At 35.0% G+C, this 19,800-nt stretch overlaps 1 protein-coding gene across 5 annotated transcripts in view; it reads left to right on the top strand.

Annotated features, from left to right (window-relative positions):
• Nucleotides 1-19,800, top strand: part of LOC106100564 (low-density lipoprotein receptor) — a 137,949-nt gene that overhangs the window by 114,219 nt on the left and 3,930 nt on the right. For 2 of the 5 annotated variants that reach the window (XM_013279446.1, XM_013279450.1), the window contains exons 3-13: nucleotides 3,356-3,478; nucleotides 6,095-6,217; nucleotides 8,324-8,550; nucleotides 9,437-9,704; nucleotides 10,182-10,433; nucleotides 10,616-10,916; nucleotides 11,274-11,492; nucleotides 13,080-13,224; nucleotides 13,482-13,691; nucleotides 14,159-14,357; nucleotides 17,798-17,881. In XM_013279446.1, the coding sequence (XP_013134900.1) occupies nucleotides 3,356-3,478; nucleotides 6,095-6,217; nucleotides 8,324-8,550; nucleotides 9,437-9,704; nucleotides 10,182-10,433; nucleotides 10,616-10,916; nucleotides 11,274-11,492; nucleotides 13,080-13,224; nucleotides 13,482-13,691; nucleotides 14,159-14,357; nucleotides 17,798-17,881 (2,151 nt within the window). Of the gene's footprint in view, nucleotides 1-3,355; nucleotides 3,479-6,094; nucleotides 6,218-8,323; nucleotides 8,551-9,436; nucleotides 9,705-10,181; nucleotides 10,434-10,615; nucleotides 10,917-11,273; nucleotides 11,493-13,079; nucleotides 13,225-13,481; nucleotides 13,692-14,158; nucleotides 14,358-17,797; nucleotides 17,882-18,265; nucleotides 18,560-19,800 lie in introns of those variants that run through there. The other 3 variants (XM_013279448.1, XM_013279447.1, XM_013279449.1) reach the window with 2 other exon arrangements.

The following is a 19,800-nucleotide window of genomic DNA, read 5'->3' as shown; positions in this document are numbered from 1 at the left end:
TTTTTATGTAAAAGTAATTTCATTGACATTTTTTGTATAAAATTAAATAAACAAAAGTGCCATTTTTAAATCATTGTTTTTGTTATGAAATTATAACATGTAAAATATTATGCTTACTTTGTATAAATTCTTGTATCATATTTAGTTACTACTGGGTGTAATTTTAAAAATCCACACGATTCAACAAAAAGATTCACTGAATACAGATAAGCTTATGTTTATTTGTTTTTCCAAATCACTTTCGAGTTTGCTTTTGTTAAAATAACGTTCGTAAATCTGATCGAATATCAAAATCTACATCAACGTTGCTTGGATCATAATTATAACCTAACTTCGTTTTTCTTTTAAATAAGTTTATAAAGACATACACAGATTTCATGTTAAAATTTTCACAAGTATTTACTTTACTGTGAATTTTTGATATCTTTAAATTAAAAACAGAGAAATGGCTGATAAACGGCGGACATTGGCGATTCTAATAAATTTATAAGCGTAAATTGAATCGTAAATTATTATGAAATATGTAACTTAGTCTACATAGGTATACCTTAGATAAATTCTTTGTATAAATGAAAAATATATGTCATGACTTCTAAAGTCTTACATAACGTATGTTCCACACGTCCTCGCCTTAAATTTTTAACGTCTAAGGTGAACTAATTCTCAAGCACCGTCTCGAGTTAACGCGACCGAGTCTGTAAACGCGGGATTAAGCCAAAGATAAGTTACAACGAGAGAACATTTTAAATGCTAGGTTTCTTAATATCAAATGTATATTTTATACATTATAACAAATCCATTTGTTTTTAAGTATTTCTGTAGTAGTCTAACGCTGTGGTGTTGAAACACCTTAAAGCTAATCTGTTGTCCAGCTCTATATAAAATTCTTGAGCACTTTTGAACTCGTAAAATTATTCAGAAACCGGGTCTTTGTGAAACTGCCCAAAAGTGTATTATTCTCTTACAGCACGAATGGTGCAGCAAAGTTTTGTACATAAATAAAAAATTCAACAAAAACTTCTGTTGTACCTTTTCTCCAATTAAGCTCGGTGACCTAAATTATGTCCGGCATTTTTCTTGATTTTATTTCGGGTCCAAAACGCAAATGTCAAGTACGAGCTTGTGGAAAATTACATCCATTTCTGTTCACAGTAATAGCTACTGTAATGAAACGCTTGTCATGATTTGGGAACGTAGGGTTTTATGTCCGAACTATTTTTTGCTTATACAATTGTCCCTTCCTTTGTTATAAAGTAGGACACATAAAAACCACATCCATCGCAGGCGAGTTAAATGAAATTGTTTCACAGTACGGAATGTCGTAAAACGTAGATTGTTTATTACACTCGTAATGCTGACGGACGATTAAATTCATAAGACAGAAATAATTTCAATAAAAAATTACGACTCTTTCAAAATCTAAAAATATCTAGTAACTATTTCCATGAAGAACATAATATTTTATTACCTGAATAAGACCGTCTAAAAAAAGATATTATTATCCGAAAAGCTCCGGTTATAATTGAAAGCGACTACTTGCCAAAAAAGAAAATCGAGTTTGGAACTAATCCGCGGCTTAGAACAGTTCGGCAGCGTTTCCATGGAAAAATGTCACGAATTAAATGTAGCTGGGGATTTGTTTCGCTCAAATCGCTTGGAAATACGAATTGGATCAATGTGTAGGCATAGCAACCCAACATACATTTATTTTATTTATTTAAACAACGACACATTTTCCATTGAACGTTTGAGACTCAAAAATACGCAAAAAGAGGCATTGAATAATGTTATTGAAATTACAATATACATACGTGTCTATGTGATAACACCGTGCACGAACAGCTAGTTATTATTTCGTCAATAATAATAAAATAAATATTCCCAGTGTTTTTACGAATACACGAAATAAAAAATACATTTCGGCATACGATACGGCAATCTCTGAAGCTTCACTTGAATTTATTACTATGGTTAGGGTAAAAGGGCTGCGAGTGTACTCTGAGGGAAACATTTCGAGGGCGTGCGTTTTGTTTACAAATTGCTCGACGGCGCGTGACTCGGCGCGGTTTGAATCACCGCGAGATATAGCTGCTACCTGCTGATAATTTTCTTCAATATTACTCGAGACTACATTAAGCGGTGAGTAGCGATCTTTCTCGAGCAGCAATAACGGCCCGTGAATTGGATGTACGTGTTATTTTATGTTCGTATCAGATAAATAATGTACATTTTATAAGCCTTTATTGCTCATTGACGGTTATTCGATCTAAATTATGAAAGATTTTAACTTTCTTATTGAAACTGAGCTGACAATTTGCAGTTCATCAGAAAATATTTCTTTTAGAATTCACAGAAAGCTTTTACAGTTCCTTTCTCGTAAATTAAAAGACGTGCGAAATTGCTTTTCAGCAAAGATATAACACATGCAAAAGTAACTCATTCGCTGAGATCACTTTCCAAAGAAATGTATCTTAGAAATTGCAGTGAAGTGAGATGTTATGAAAAAAGTCTAGTGCAAAATATAAGATCCTTTTAGACGCTACGCTGATATTTAGACGCTACGCTGATATTTCTTAGTACGAACACCGTGTTGCTCATTCAAGGGTTTTCCTCGTGTAGACTGTCTCTATTTTTATGCAGAATCAGTTTAAATTATGTACGTTTTGTATTTCCATGCATCTTTTTTAATTTGATCTGTAGTAGAGATGTCTTTTTTCAACGAATAAATTCCACTGTTTTATTATCTAAAACTTTTTGTAAAAATTTGATTTCCATAAAGTAGTTACCAAAAACATTTTTAATTAAGATACCTAGAGTTTAAGATGTAACTAAGATAAATAGAACAAATTTAAATTAAGGAAATCTTCAAAATACTGTATTCTTGTAATCACCTTGAGACGTAATCGTTACCTCTCCATTGCTCAGTATTGTCATTAACAGACGTCCTTCAAACTGAGGCAATATTTTCTACATTGGCTGTTAAATTAAGAGCTAATGCCAACTTGAATTCCGTTACAAGTTAAATTTCGCGGAATTTATGCTTTGAAGTTACTTAAGGTGAAAGATATTACTAAAGGTTAACATGGACCTTCTATGTTTCAAGTACTTTCAATATAACTAACCTTTATCATAGACAAAAAACTATCAATTATACAGTTATTTTTTATTCAATCTGTAGTAAACCACTAGTCACAGATGGTTCAGATGTTAAATGTCAAATATTCCATGCCCATCTTTATTGTACATACGATAAACCACAAACGGATATTTCCTTTTCATTCTGTTCTCTCTTTACCATAATTAAATAATGTAAAAAAGCAAAGATTAATAAGGTGTTTTTCTTTTGTTTCTACAGAAAGTCGTACGTGCACAGCAAACGAGTTCCGATGCAAGACTGGCCGCTGCATCCCGCTGTCGTGGCGATGTGACAACGAGAAGGACTGCTCCGACGGCTCCGACGAAGAATCTGGCACATGCAGTAAGTACATAACGTCATTGAAATAATGTAAACGACATATAATTAGATCAGAAATATACGCAAAATTATCTCCCTAATCATATTCGAGAAAATGTTAAATAAGGATTATAGAGAGGTCATCATCATCCACTTGCCCTTATCCCTAATGGAGGGTCGGCACACTATGTGCTACTCTTCTATACATCTCTATCAGCCGTCATATCTGAATCCACTCCTTTCTTAAGCATATCTTCTTTCACACAATCCATCCATACTTTCTTCGGTCTTCCTCTTCCTTTGTAGCCATCCACATTCAATCTCAACACTTTCTGGTTTATGTATGTATTTAGGATTATAGAGAGGTATACGTCATTTATTAGATTATACAATTATTTTTCCTTTTCTATTTTGTGAAACAGTAATGTAGTTTTAATTAGCGTAGACTAACATACAATTTAAAAAAAAAAGAAAACTTAGTCCTTTATCTTATGACCTTTCTTTAAGTTCCGCAGTAAACAGGGAGAAACAGGAAATAGTGTATTCTTGTTTAGTGAAAAAATAACCTATGGTCTATGTAGTGTCCATTAAATTAGAAAAGTGTTAAAACACTAGCTACTACAACAAAACTCATTTTTTTCTAGCTGCGTAAAGTTATAAAAGTAAGAATGTTGCGGAAAAGTTTTTTAAAATAATTGAAATTTGCTATCTCGTAATTTAATTCAAAAATATATCAATTTTCGAAATATAATTATCTTAAAATTTACGGGAAAAGTTTGTAAGGTATCACGCGTACCGAGTCTTTAGCTGGGCTTCCGACGCGGATTAAAATCTTAATTACGGCTCAAAGTTTCACGGATTAATTTTATAATCTTTGACCTGTCTTTTCCCATATTTAGGTATGCATTTAAAATTCAGATTTCGTTCAAATAACTTTAATAAAAAAAAACTTACGCTGTATTATATGGACATGCGTGTGTAAACCAATTAATCATTTTCTATATGAAAAAAAATTGGTGATTTGCATAAACCTTGTGTTAATTTATTTGCTTTGTAGACGCAACGTAATGGAGCAAATGGTAAAGGATTTATGCGGGATTACTCTCGTGTTCAAAACAGACGAACCGGTAAATTATGTCTGCGAAGAAATGAGAGTTATTTGGATATCTCGTATATTTGCCGGGTAACTTACAATACTCACATATTTATTTCAATGCGAATGCAAAACAAACATTTTTGTTTATACACGAAGAGATCAAACGTGTATAAATTATTTTTTCGGAATTAATAAAGTTTTAATCAAAACAAACCCGAACGCTTGAACTCCACATTTGGGTAAAGAGGAAAAACTCTCCTTTAGCACTTTACTTTTGTTATCTCCGCGAGAAGTTAATTGATCAAATTTTGAATCTGTAACAAGATTAAAAATGCTTATAGAACTCCCTATTGATGAGGATGTCATCTATGATATTACTCCGTCAATGGCGAGCCCTGCTATCTAAGAGAAAGAAGAACATTCTATTACCGAATCACTACAACAACAAATATGTTATTTCCAGAAAAAAACATAAATGGAAGGTCCTTACTAAGATAACGGTACCACTCCTATGTATATGAATGCATAGAATAATGTAAATTATACCTCAATTGGATATATGGAAATACAGTGGAATTGTACTTTTTTGTACAAACAGACCCACGCTAACTATCGTCTCAGTTTATATAATTTATTAGACGGAACTTAAAACAACATTATGCTTGAAATAGGACTATTTAGTTCAATTAATTACATTTTACTCTCGGCACTGCCACTGCCTGTGTTGAGCGTAGACACTCATTAATTTGATCGTGTCCCCAAAACTTTACAACGGAACAGAAGTGCGGAGAAAACTGTTTTAATTACCTCATGACAGTTGAATGATCAAGAGAAATTATTTTCGTTCTTATAAATACAGTATGTTTGTATTTTTCTTTAAATTTCAGTTTTTAAGTATTACTACATTTTATGTTACATCAAATGATGATGATGATGATAATAAGATTGGAAAAACTAGGTTTTATTTTTATTTGTGACGGATAAACTCGACTATCGAGTGTTGTGATACGAGAATTGAGTATATTACCCTTCTTATAATGTCGAATAGCTATAATAAAAATATGTTAGAGCCTTTAATGTAGAGGTATTAGTAAAAAGTTTAACAAACAGCAGCACAGCGCAGCAGCTGTCCGGAACACAAGTTTGTGTGCGCGAGCGGTCAGTGTATACCTGCCGCGTGGCATTGCGACGATGCACCCGATTGCCCAGACGGCTCGGATGAGCACCACTGTGGTAAGATCAGCTCGAATCTCGCATGTGGAATACGAGCATGACTACGATCAGCATGTTACAGGAAAAGACAGCAAGAGAAATGAATAATTTTAGCATTTCAGGGTTGTTTTATTCGGTCTTTCGTCTTTTGGTGCCATCTCTAATGTTGGCGACTATCATGACACGGCAGTACTAGGAATCGCGTGCGCATGTCGCGGGTTTTATACTGGTAAAATAATCATAAGCGTTTAAATACGATTTAGAAACGTATCTTGGTATTTTAACGTCATCATTTGCATTAGACTTAGCATGAGCATGACTTGGGTTGACAGAAGTGGAGGCGTGCGGCCCTGAAGAGTTCACGTGCCGAGGGAAGCATGGAGAATGCGTGCCGCTCACCTGGATGTGCGACGACAACCCCGACTGCTCGGATGGGTCCGATGAAAAAGCATGCAGTAAGGGGTTTTACTTTATTCATTGCCAACGACATTGTTGTTACGAAAGAAGTTATAATGCGTTTTTAAAGAATTATGTCCTCTGTTTGATAACTATTCTATTCATCAAATCGCTTTATAACTTCTTTCTGTGTTGGGTTTATCATTGACATGTCATAAATCATGTCTGATCATTCCATTTTGTTTGAAAAAGCTAAGTGGATTTTTTTCAACCAAGTTGTATGTACACACACAATATTGAAACGACAAGGATCACAATTCTTCAATTCCAAAAACTTTTAATGCAATAGCCCTGTTACTGTCTAGTATAATAATTATATAACAAAAAGTATATTGATTCCTTGCTTTCAATTGGTCAAATTAATGTTTGACCAAGCGAGTGACCATCAATCAATCGTGAAAATGAATCCCTGATATTCCGCATTCTATACAAATATTCGGCCCATCTGATAAATTTCTTATATTCGTATCCTTCATCATCTTGCCCTATAACGCCTTAACCTTAAAAGATAACATTCTATGCATCCCTTTATATCCGTAAGCTTTCTTACCGTAGAAAGGTCCGATACGATGTCATTTCCCATTTTTCAAACCTTCACAAAGATAGCATTGTTATTACTTTGGCACGTATTACGGATAGTTATGAGTTGTTTTATACTTATTTTGTTATATGTTGCTAATGACACTAAGCATAAGTTTTGCAAGTTACAGCTGTATACTGAAATGGCATTAAGTTTGTATAGCGTCTTAGATTATAAGGCAACCTTTAAATACCGAATTCCATAAAATTTTTCACGTCAAGGGAAATGTTTAAAATTCGTTTCAGTTATTGGCCGTTTAATGTATACAAAATTAGAATTTTATTATTTTCAATATTACGATGAATGATGTGGGATTGAAAGACTTTTTGTATTCATTGACTCTTTTTAATAAACTTAAACGGCTACAGGTAATATTAGAACTTACCTTGTATGGAAGTTTAGGTGTTAAAAACACACTAAGGAATTTCTATGACAAAAATAATAGTAATTACGTAGACAATGATAACTAGTTAACGGGTTGGTCTGCTTTGAAAAGGAATTTAATTAAACAGAAATACTCTCGCCAGACACGAGACTCTAGTAAGAGTAAATTTTTAAACTTTTCTTTTATTTAAGCATCTTACGCTTAGTAAATTATTAAAACTTCGTATTATTACATTTTTAAGTATTATTAACTTACATTATTAAAAACCGCTGAAATTACGTTTTCTCTTTTACTCGTAAAACTTTTAAACGATATTTTAGGCGCTTTAGTATTTTTTCATTAAAGATATAAGTAACTTACGGTATTTGTTCTTACTTTCGTTCTTTGAACTTTATTTTATGCTTGCGTTTATATTTAATATTATCTGAACTATGGTAAAAATTTGATTACTACAAGAATTGTACCTTCAACTTAGGATATCTAATATTTTGTACTACGTTTCATAAAACTAAACATATACGGTTCTTCATATATTACCTTATGTATGTATATTGCATACGATAGCGTCTGGAAACGAAATCCTCTCGGGGAACTGTGTCTCTTGTCGTTTAAATTTTAAAGTAGTGTACATATTGTTAGAAGGTTTCTATGTAGTCTTTTTTGTTAGAGAAAGATCGTTCTATATTCAACACATGCAAATTGTTTAAAATAATCACTTGTTATGAATTAAGGTTTAATTTATTAAGCATGTGCAAATGACTTTGACATGTTCTTAATTTATTTGCATTTACAATAACACAACTTAGGGGACAATAAGATGAACTGATGAACGATCTGATCGAACTTATTAGACCAAACATACGAGGAAGCGATGTTTTTAAGCAAATACAAGATGATAATCAAGATACCAAAGAGTCTGTCTTTTTAACCCGGCTTATTTGAAAGGATGTTTAGCAGCGAGATAGTGTTTAGTATTATAAGAATAAAACTTTATGGCTGCTCGTGGTAAGCTTGTGTTTGGTGTGGATCCACTACGAGTGAATGAAATCGGGTGTGGCACATTCTCATTTCGTGCAATATTCACAGCCGCCATAAAGTTTGAATGGCTCTGTAGTTGCTGATATTTATTGCATTAACTAGATGAGACATGTCGCGCGGACGAGTTTACTTGTGGGAACGGCAAGTGCATCCAGCAGAGGTGGGTGTGCGACGGCGACGACGATTGCAGTGACGGCAGCGATGAAGCCAAGTGCCCGGCGCCTACCTGCCAGCCGCACGCGCACTTCTCCTGCGCTGATGGTCACTGTATCTCCGCTAGGTGGCGCTGCGATAGAGATATCGATTGCCCGGACGGCAGTGATGAAGCGGTAAGTTACTTCTCCCTCTCATTTTTCAACTATAAATCTAATTTTCTAATCGCAGCGAGTAAATGGACACGCAATTGTCAAATGTTGTCAGCATTATCTGTGTAGTTTTGTACCTAAAATACCGATTCTGTAAACCGTAACTTTAAGATTTGAGTTTTAAAGAACTTTTACAATATTTCACGATAACTTATAAAGTAAACGAAAATAACATTAATTTTATTTATGTTTTTCCGATAGTGGCATATCATAATTATTTAAGAATTTCAAAAAGCTGGCAACACTTGAAATGTCATTTTAATCGCTGGGATTAAAAAAACAGAAGGTAGTTCAAAATGAGAACAAAAAAAATATTTCAAGCGTGCAAAATGTGAACTATGTTTATCAAAGTAAAGGTAACATTTTATTAGTATTTTTAAATGGAAAAGTGCACATTCAATGACAGTGTTAATTAAACTAAAGCTTGTAAACGGGTACCTTTGAGCTACAATAGTCAATATAAATGTTTATATATCCAAGGTGGACACATATGTATAGCATATTATTTACTCATGAACAACTGTGTACCGATGACGTAGAAATTACTTGAATCAATTATCAAACACGTATCAATAACATATGGTAAACGGAGTTAGAATAACTAATGAGTATGTAACTATTGCTTTGTTCTAATAATAAATCACTTTAGTTAAAGCAATACCTGGAAATTAATTTTTAATTTCATTGCTTCATAGTTTGCAACAAATTGACAGTTTATATTAACAGAGACACATTACTGAATAATGCCCGTCAAAGTAAACTACTCTATCAAACATAACTACATACAACACCTTCCTAAGAAAACTTCGTAAGTATGTTTATTAATTGAATTCATTTTTCCATTTTCCAGGGTTGTCCAACATCACCAAAGGTGATTTCCCCCTGCGTGTCTACTGAGTTCCAATGCCACGATCGTGTAACATGCGTGCACAAGACATGGGTGTGCGACGGAGACCGCGACTGCCCTGATGGCGGGGACGAGGCGCCGGAGATCTGCAGAGGCAATGTCACTTGCCGCATCGACCAGTTCCAGTGTAAAGACCACAGTTGCATACCCGGCGCCCTCTACTGCAATGGAGAGAAAGACTGTCCCGATGGAAGCGATGAGCTGAATTGCAGTAAGTTAACCTTTTTTCGGTACATGGAGATTTAAATGGATGTCGTTGATTGAATAGAAAAATGGTATTTTTCAAAATTCTCGGAAAATTATATTTTTACTGAAAATAACCTATTGTCAACAATATTTTTATATAGATAAAAGACACTTTAAGAAATTGAACTTAAGGCTTCAGGCTAAGCTCATTTAAGCTAAAAATATTTTTGACACTAGGCTCTTTTAAGTAATAATCTGTTTCTGAAAATTTTGAAAAATGTAATTTTTTCGATTTAATCGACGTTTGTATCATATTATCTTTCAAGAAACAAATGCAATTCCTTGACTATTGCGTATTTTGTGCTAATATCCTTCATGATATTACTTATTATTAAGCAATTATGTAAGAGATAGGTTTAGATGACAATAGTGATTAGTATTTAAACGTAAGAAGACAATACAACGAACAATCATATAAAACAAGATTCTCTCCAACTTTCAGCGCGACCTAAGCCGATCTGCGACAGTAAGACGGAGTTCGACTGTGGCGGCGGCATGTGCATCCCGCTGTCAAAAGTGTGCGACAAGAAACCCGATTGCCCTAACTTCGAGGACGAGCCACGGGATCGCTGCGGAGCTAACGAATGCGCGACCAACAATGGTGGCTGCACGCAGCGCTGCGTCGACACACCTGTCGGATACTACTGCGATTGTGATAAAGGATACAAGCTAGTCGACAATCGCACGTGTGAAGGTAATTTTCTTTCGCCGTCCTTTAGTTTAGTTAGAAAATACAGTAAGAAACCAGTAACCAATTAACAGTAACCAAAACAGTTCACTGAACTAGATAAAGTGATAAGTATTAGGCTAGTATTAATTGTACTGAATTTTGTTTACAATTGTAAAGTTTATTAACTCCATTTTCTTTATTTACAGACATAGACGAGTGCCTGGACCCGGGCTCCTGCTCCCAAGTGTGCAGCAACGAGAAGGGTACCTTCAAGTGCGAGTGCTACTCGGGCTACGCACGCGACCCGCGCGACCGGACGCGCTGCAAGGCCACCGAAGGTCATCCCTCGCTGCTGTTCGCCCGTCGCTTTGACATCCGCAAGATCAGCCTCGATCACCACGAAATGGTCGCTATCGTGAACGACACGAAGTCAGCAACAGCTTTAGATTACGTGTTCCGCACAGGAATGATATTCTGGAGTGATGTCACCGATGAGAAGATATACAAGTAAGTACCAGTAACATGATCAGGCAATATACCTACTATTTTGTGACATATTTCTTAAAATAACAAATTGGAAACAACCGGTAAAGGGACAATGCAATCTTGCTAAAATTATATGTATGGATGGATGGTTGTTTGAGTTTGTAGCCTAAACGGCTGAACGGATCTCAATGAAATTTGGCACAGCCATAGAGAATAGTCTGGAAGAACAGCTACGCACCTTTGTTCTTTTAATTCCACATGGACGGAGTCGCGGGCGAAAACTAGTCTTTATTAATGATTGGCTATTGCGGTCGCCATTTGGACTGGAGGGTTTACTTGACTAAAGGGAATTAACGGTCAATTCATTGTCTTCCGTAGAGCTCCTATCGACGAGGGCAGTCTTCGTACAGTAGTGATCGGCGACCAGTTGATAACATCAGACGGGCTGGCGGTGGACTGGATCTACAACCACTTGTACTGGACGGACACCGGCAAGAACCACATCGAGCTCTCCGACCTGCAGGGCAACATGAGGAAGATACTCATCAGAGATAGTCTGGAGGAGCCAAGGGCTATCGCCCTCAATCCCCTCGACGGGTAAGAATTCAGTTAAATACTAGTAACATAAAGAATACCTAATTTAAGCTGATATTTTAATGACACGCTCAAATATATTTTCAAAATAAAAGGCCCAACAGCACTACTTTATTGTTACCGTGTATAAACGAATTATTCAAAATATCAAATAGTCCCGACAGAATCGCATATAACAGGATTAATAAAGTTCCAAGTTGGGCAGGCTTCGTATCATTTCGTTTATTTGCGAAACTTTTATGCAGTTTACAAATAGGGCTGCCACCTTAGGAACTTTCCTGGTTTCCACAATATATGTTTGGGCTGTAGGTTTCGTATCGATTGGGATCATAATGAGTAGTGTGAAAGATATTTATTTTTTTATCTATACTATTTTAATAAAGCGTACACACACTTCTTTGTTGCCTAAGATGTCGGCAATTACAGCATATTTTTGAATAATTATTTTTTTAATAAAAAAAAACCCTACACTTACGTCAGGCTTTAGGCTATATATTTTCACGCCATTAAACTTAAGGGATAAATATTTTGGTGGGAAAGAGACCATTGCTGCCAGCATCAAGAAAGAAACCTTGCTAAGGTTTGTCATGTCATGTCATTTTGACATTTGACAAATATAAACAATAAAATAAAATTTTCATAATTTCATGCGGATGAAGTCGCACGGGAACAGCTAGTCATTGATATTAAAATGGGTCACTCGTCGTCGTTTCTATAATTCGGAGAGTCTTCGGACCTACTTAAATAGTAAGTTTGCAGCCCTACTCGGAAACAAAGTTGTTGTTTTGTGCGTGACATGCTGCTTGTTAATTGTATTAATAAGAAAAGTTTGGTTTTCCTATTACTGCGTTGTTACAAACACTTTTCTACTATACTTGTTTAGTTAACCTTTAGTTGAAGGAAATGTATTGGTAAAGAAATCCTTATTTCTTCTTTTTCTGTTCATTCTTATATCTCTACATGAAAGGACTTGAGGGTTTATCACGAATATCCGTGTGGACGATTTTGTAACGTCATCGACAAAGTAGAGAGTAAACTGAATATTGGCAAAAGAAAACGTTATCTTTAGGCGAACACATGTCACGTTAACTAGTAGTGAAAAATCGTGTATTTCAAACTATATAGATCCACGTTTTAAATATGCAAATGATGTTTTTTCATAACAGTACTTACGACACCATATTTTTAATGTGACGTTCAGTTAAATACGCAGCTGAGATAAAAACTGATCGATGTAAAAGGTCGTCGCTTACGCATGTTCATGAAAACATTAATGAATTATTAAAATCCCATTATCATTCAATATATTTTTTGTAACCTTGAATTTTTTGTTTTTTTCCTTATCGTTTCACGTTCCTTAAAAATATCACTTACCGGAAAAGACGTCAACTAAACTTCAAAACCTGTCTACTATGTACCGGTATTGGTTATGCGCAATATTTTCAAAACCCTTTTTGACGTAAGAAATAGGATATAAAAGCTGTTGATACAATTAGTAGTATCTTAAGCCGGAATTAACAATATGTGTATTTCAATATTATTGTGATTCAACAAAAAGCCATGATTTATTTTTAATAATCTATTTAACAGATGGATGTACTGGACTGACTGGGGTCAGAACCCGAAGATCGAGCGCGCGGGTATGGATGGCTCGCATCGCCAGACAATCGTGTCTTATGACGTCAAATGGCCCAACGGTCTAACGCTGGATCTCGTCAGGAAACGAGTATATTGGGTATGTACACTAAGTTGCCCATTATTAATACCGAATTAACTTTTAGTAAAACTATTTGAAATCGAGCTTCCTGATAAAAAATTTGTATGAGCTAAGCCGAAAAAACGTAATGTTGACGGATTAGAACTGTTACTACGTTTAAAAAAGGCAAAATATACTTTGACTAGTTAACTATACAGTGCTATTTACCCTGTCTCATATTTTAGAAATATATCTGATACAAAATTCTTGTATGTTCATAATTGTTACTTTCATAGGTGGATGCTAAAATGAACACGATATCATCATGTAACTACGACGGCACTGCGCGACGCCTCATCCTGTACTCAACTGATGTGCTTCGACATCCCTTCTCCATTACGACCTTCGAGGACTGGGTGTATTGGACCGACTGGGACAAGACTGCGGTCTTCCGCGCCAACAAGTTTAATGGGAAAAACGTTGAACCTATCACTTCGACTCACACGGTAACTATCTTCATCAGGAAATTGAACAAGTCTTAATGAAATCGACTAACCTCTCACAAAGTTTATGAATTTTGTATCTTGCAAAATTTGCTATTTTTATTATGCTAAAGCGAAGATTTTATAGTGTCATTTGTTGTTACAATGAAATGTTAGGTTTTATATTTCATTCGTATGACCTATTTCATCTATTTAGCAAGAATGTCATTTGATCCTGATTATAGTCATGACTCAGTCTGCTTTGAATTAATCATCCTAGTTAAACTCATAACAAAATGGTAGGGAACTAATTCATTAGCAATGAGAGTACCTGAGTCCGATGACGTCACCATAGCTTGCTAGTACCAAAAGAAATTGTTCCTTTTCGGTATAGGTCATCATTCCAATCACAGAGCAGTCTAACAAAGCGAGAAAGAATGGAGGCACTGAACGGGGCTCGTTAACTGACTTGGTGTTTCTTTTTTATTTAGCTGCAGAACCCGATGGTGATCCACGTGTACCACCCCTACCGGCAGCCGGATGGCGTGAACCACTGCGCGGCGGTGAACGGGCACTGCTCCCACCTGTGCTTGCCCGCGCCGCAGCTGGGCCCTGCTGCGCCGCGCGTCGCCTGCGCCTGCCCCACCGGTCTACGCCTGCTACCAGACAACCAGATGTGCGTCGAGGACAGTAAGTTAACATTACTTTTTTATATATATCTAATGATAACTGATCACCGTTTTCCATATAACAGCAATACTAGTACTGCAGACCACCACTACAAATGATAAGGACTCTTCGGCAGTACTTTCTTCTAGTGCGTAATATTGATGTTTTCAGGGAATCTGACACATAAAACTGGTTTAAAATATTTTTATATTGTTTAAAGTGTACCCTTACAATGTTTAAGTTTATGTTAAAGGGATTTATGGTTCAATGTATACAAATAAAGGTATTTCAAGCATATATTTCCTATAAAAAAGTCATTGAACATTATAGTAATTACGAAGTCTAAAAAATTTACTGCTGTATAACCGCAACATGACGACTCGGTAAATAGATCAGCAGACAGACCACCCGGTTACAAGTCGCCGAAGCAATAGTTATGTTACAAAAATAATTAGCTATTTGAAGTAACGGTTCGAACGTTCTCATTATCAGATCTATTTTAAACCCTGCGAGTTCGTACTCGACCAAACATTTTAAAATATATGTCATATCATAAAAAACATCCGGGTTTTAATAAAAATGATAAACACGCTTATCATGAAATTATATTTCTCTTGGTGAACAATTCATGAACCTATAAGCGAAATAATTTGAAATATGTTCTCTCCGCATGATATAACAATCAATAAGTACATTCGGAGAACATCTTGCTGTTAATAGGCTCACAATTGAGAGGGGTCAATAAAAAAGACATTAATTGTCAACGTTGTAGGGCGATGTACTTAGTGACGCGAGATTCAATATTCCGTTCACAAAAGTACCTCTCGCATTCCTTTGCGATTAAAACTATTCTGCTTACAATTAGTCATAGGTAAAACACGAAGCGATTAGCTAATGTAACTTAATATGTTAAGTTACGATTAAATTTTTGAATATCTTACTAAGTACCTACTTATCTACAAAATTAATAGATTTATCTAAAACATTCCAGTGATTTCGTTGCACATTTGTCATTGCTCCAACTTGTATTTTGAAAAAGGTTACACTTTTTGACAGTATCCAAAAACAGATTTAAAAGGCATTTCTATATTTTTAAATACGGCATCCCGATGAGCCAAAGAAACGTTAGCTTTTGTTTCTCGTATATTCTTTTCTTTCTGTTTTATTTTTATTTGGAATCGATATTAGCTTTTTATACTGAGGTTCAGTTATTTCTTTAGCTTGGGAGTTGATGCATTATCCTTAAGACGCAGTTGGAATAAACAAGATACCATTAATTGTTACTGCGACAAAATTTTCCTATTATGGACGGAACAATACAGCAAGCTGTCATAAAGTAATTACAAAAACCATAAGACCTCTGAACTTAGAAGAATATAAATCTGTTTTGACGTAGGTTATGTAAATTCTATTCAATTTGTAACTATTAAACATTAGTATCCAGTATACAGTTATTTGTTTTCTATTTTACATTTCAATTGTATTAAAAAGTAGCTATAATTCACGTATTTTTTAATTTCGGTCTGTAGGAGCTTAATGTTAAAATTAGGCGTATAAAAATGCATGTAAAACCGCCATTGCAGAGCCTGCTAGCCTTGGGGGTCCATCGACCCTCCACTTCCACGTAATGACATCGACGTATTACCTGAAGTTTATTATTAACTACCTTTTACATCTCAGGTACATTAAATCAACTGTTCGATGCGCACAAACTTTAATGGTAGCCCTTTTCTCATTACTTTGTGAAATTATAATCTTGATTTATATATTACCCGCGACTCCGTGCGCGTGGAATTAAAAAAATGAGTAGCATATGTGTTTTATCAGACTATGATCTACATCTATCCCAAATTTCATCCAAATCTAACAAACATACATTCATCCATCTAAACACTCTCATTTATAATGTTAGTAAGAAATAAGATTTCAAGAAAAACTGTCACTGTAAATTAAACTTATGAAAAAAAAATAGTCATCGTAAAATGGCGAAGCTGTGCTCGGAGACCTAAAATAAAAGAGGGATTGTCCCCTAGCAGTTGTCACAAAATACATCATAGTCTATGTATCCATAGACCACGATTTAGTAGAATTTTAAATTCCTTAAAGAGGCCTGTATAGACATTTTCTTGATCATGGATATACTATATGTCATTTCTCATATTAATAAAAGATACACTATTTTTCATATTTGTTCCGTATTGTTCCATTACATCAAGGTCGCGGGTGTTCGTAAAAATACCTCTGTTTGATTACTCGATTGCGTGATGTACACGTCAGCCTATGACATCACATCGTACGATATTTTCATCGTCACAACTAAAACTAGTGTGAACACATCTACGTTCAAAACATACCTGATTGGACGACTTATTTGTCGGCTTAGCTATAAACGATGTCTAGGAATCATTAGTCATTGTTTATTACTACGATTGCAGCACACCTACCTACTTTATATCGTGTGTTTGTCGAATGTTGAATGCTGATATAGTAATTGAGTATTGCAGATAACGCGCGTAGTGTGTACGTACAACATATCAACATTACATTCATATTAAAACTTGTATTTATCGTCCAGACAGGCAACAGACATTTCTCGGTCGTTCTTTTATATTTACAAATACACAGACTTAATATAAACTCGAACCGTTTTATAATATTTACCTATTATATAACAGTATAACACTCACTAGAATTGTACGTCTCATATCAGGGAATCGTTACATCGTTAGGATTCCACAACATACTCAGAAGTTACAAAAAGAACAATTTTACCCACATTGCTGTCGACCAATAACGTGCAGTTGTAGACTGTAAGGTGACGTGACGTCACATCACGCCACCTTTCGTTAGTCAATAGGCGCGCGATCCGGCTCGCCGCTCTCGGCGTCGAGTAGTTGTGACCTCGCTTGCATGTAAAACTTCGGTACAATTATGTTATACGTGGGACTCAATTAGCGTGTACAATTAAAATAATTATTCTATCATCGACATGTGAGAAAGATAACAATTTTTATTAAAAATTATTGATAAAAAAAAAATTATCGCACTTAAGTACGTCACAAATATATGTAAATATTTTAAAACATAGCTAGCATCACATTTAAGTAATCGTAGTCAACAAATGTTGTTAATTCAACATTTAAATATAAGCGTATTTCTTTAGTAACATAGACGAATATTGCGTAAACGCATCAGACGCAAAGCGCGTGCCGTATCGCGCACGGTTAAATTGACAGCCGGGGAATGGTCGTAGTCGAAGAGTTGGGGACGTCATTGGCGAATAGCGCTCGGCGTGAGCTTGTGGTGTGTTTGTCATTTAGTTTCTTTTCGTGGCCCGACTCAGACGTGTACAATTTAAGTCAGTTGATAAATTACTGTGATCGTCTATTCACCCTAATATTTGTAAACAACACCGAAGATCAAGGACAATTATAAAAGTTGTTTTATAATAAAATCTACAGATGCAATAAAGCCAGATGTGGAGGTGCATAAACCGAGAAATGGTTCAAATGAACCAATAGTTATTCACGAAAAACCTGTAACCAGTGAGTATTCAATAACCATTATCCATGTTTAATCAGCTAAACGTTTTCTTATCCCGACTTATTTAAAAAATAATTTGGATTCGATTCAATGTTGCGGTGACCGTGATTTTATTTTTTTGATATAGAAAAGTGAAAGTTTTTTTTTAAAGTAAGGTATGAAAAAATAAAGTGTCACCTCAATTTTGGACGTGGGTGCTTCACGGAATGGGTTGATACTTGAATCATTTAATCTTGATAAGATCGTGGCATCATGCATCTACATTCTCCTACAATACAACTTTGGTAACCGGCTCAAACATAACCTCACCTGTCATCTACTAACATGTTCAATGTGAGTACATTCAATATCTGTGTGTCTTCAATTCGGGAAACATTAATTTGCAGGGCATGCCAAGTTCCTACTTAACAAATTGATGACTTATAATTTTGAAAGGGGACCATTAAACGGCACGTCTATCACATATGGTGAATTTACAAAGAGAAGGGTTAGGCCTTCTCTTGAAGTTGGGACGTGCCATCGGAGAAGTAATAGACTCCACGGAGGAGCCGGACGCGGAGGAACCTACGCCCACCACTGACGCTAATTCCGAGCCAATGAAGGCGTATTGGGAGAGCGATAAGACGGAATTAAAAAATAAAAATCAACCATTAATTGACCTCTACTTGAAAGGGGTCGCTCTGGAGAGGATTCCAGATGCAACTGAAGAGCCCATTAAAGAATTTCATTACAATTTGGAAAGACTGAGGCAATACTTGCCAGATGTGATAGTTAATAATATTAAGGGTAAAGTATTAACATATATTAATTTTATTTAAGTAAAAAAAGAAGACATACAGATTCATTGAGAACTGCATGCATTAATACTGTTGTAAATAAACTACTAACATGGGAAATGTGAATGTTGTAATATTTGATATCTTTATAATGGAATTAACCCAGGTTTCAAAAATAAATTCGAAGTCGGATCCGCGAAAAATATATTAGTCATCTGACATCAGTTTGATGCGATCGTCACGCTTTGGGAGTTTCATTCATTCATACAATTGTTGTGTTTCTGGTTACATGCATTGTTCGGCTTAATATATACCATTTACACACTGTCGCATTTCACAAATTTACTGTTACAATTTTTTAAGAACACAACACAACTTCTATTTCTATATCGCCGTATTATTCACATATAAATTGCATTTTTTTTGTCATTTGCCGAAAATTACAATTAAAATTATACTTAGCAATTTTTTTCTTATCTACCGTCTTAAATGTATCTTTTACTCACGCGCCTAAAGCGATACTTCAAAGCGTTCATGAAAACTTAAATAAACCTCATTTCCAAACTAAATAACCATCATTCATAGAAAGGAAAAGCACTTAATTTAAAAATGTAGTTCACCTTTCATTACTGCTAAATTAGATATAAAAGTATTAAATAATTTGATTATTACAATAGCACTTTCCTTGGCAACAAGACACTATATTGAAGGCCGCGGTAACCACGTAGTATCTTTTCTGAAGTCGCGAAGAAATAAAAGAAACAATGTGATTCTATTGTATTTTCATAATTACCTTTGCGAATTACTTTAGACACCACATAAAAAGTCATTAAAATTATTTCTTACCAATGTATTAACATTTTCTAAAATTAAAAATACCTTTTCCAATCACATAAAAATGTAACGTTCTTAATTTCAGAGTGTTAATAAAGATAATTTGCTTGTGTGTTTATTTCTGTCGCTTTATAACCAACAATGTGTGTTACTAATGGTGGTGGTTTTGTCTAGTGTTTGTCTAACAGCTGCACTAAAAGCAACGTATAATTTTGAATGTTACGTGAAGCTGATGTAATATGCAAATATATGCCGCGAGCATTAGCTTGCAATAAATGTTACTATCGTATTACAGTAAGGGGAAATCAAGT

Source organism: Papilio polytes, unplaced genomic scaffold (assembly GCF_000836215.1).
Source record: "Papilio polytes unplaced genomic scaffold, Ppol_1.0 DF824047.1, whole genome shotgun sequence".
In the NCBI taxonomy this organism is placed as follows: Eukaryota; Metazoa; Arthropoda; class Insecta; order Lepidoptera; family Papilionidae; genus Papilio; species Papilio polytes.
This window is presented reverse-complemented; position numbering and strand designations above follow the sequence as displayed.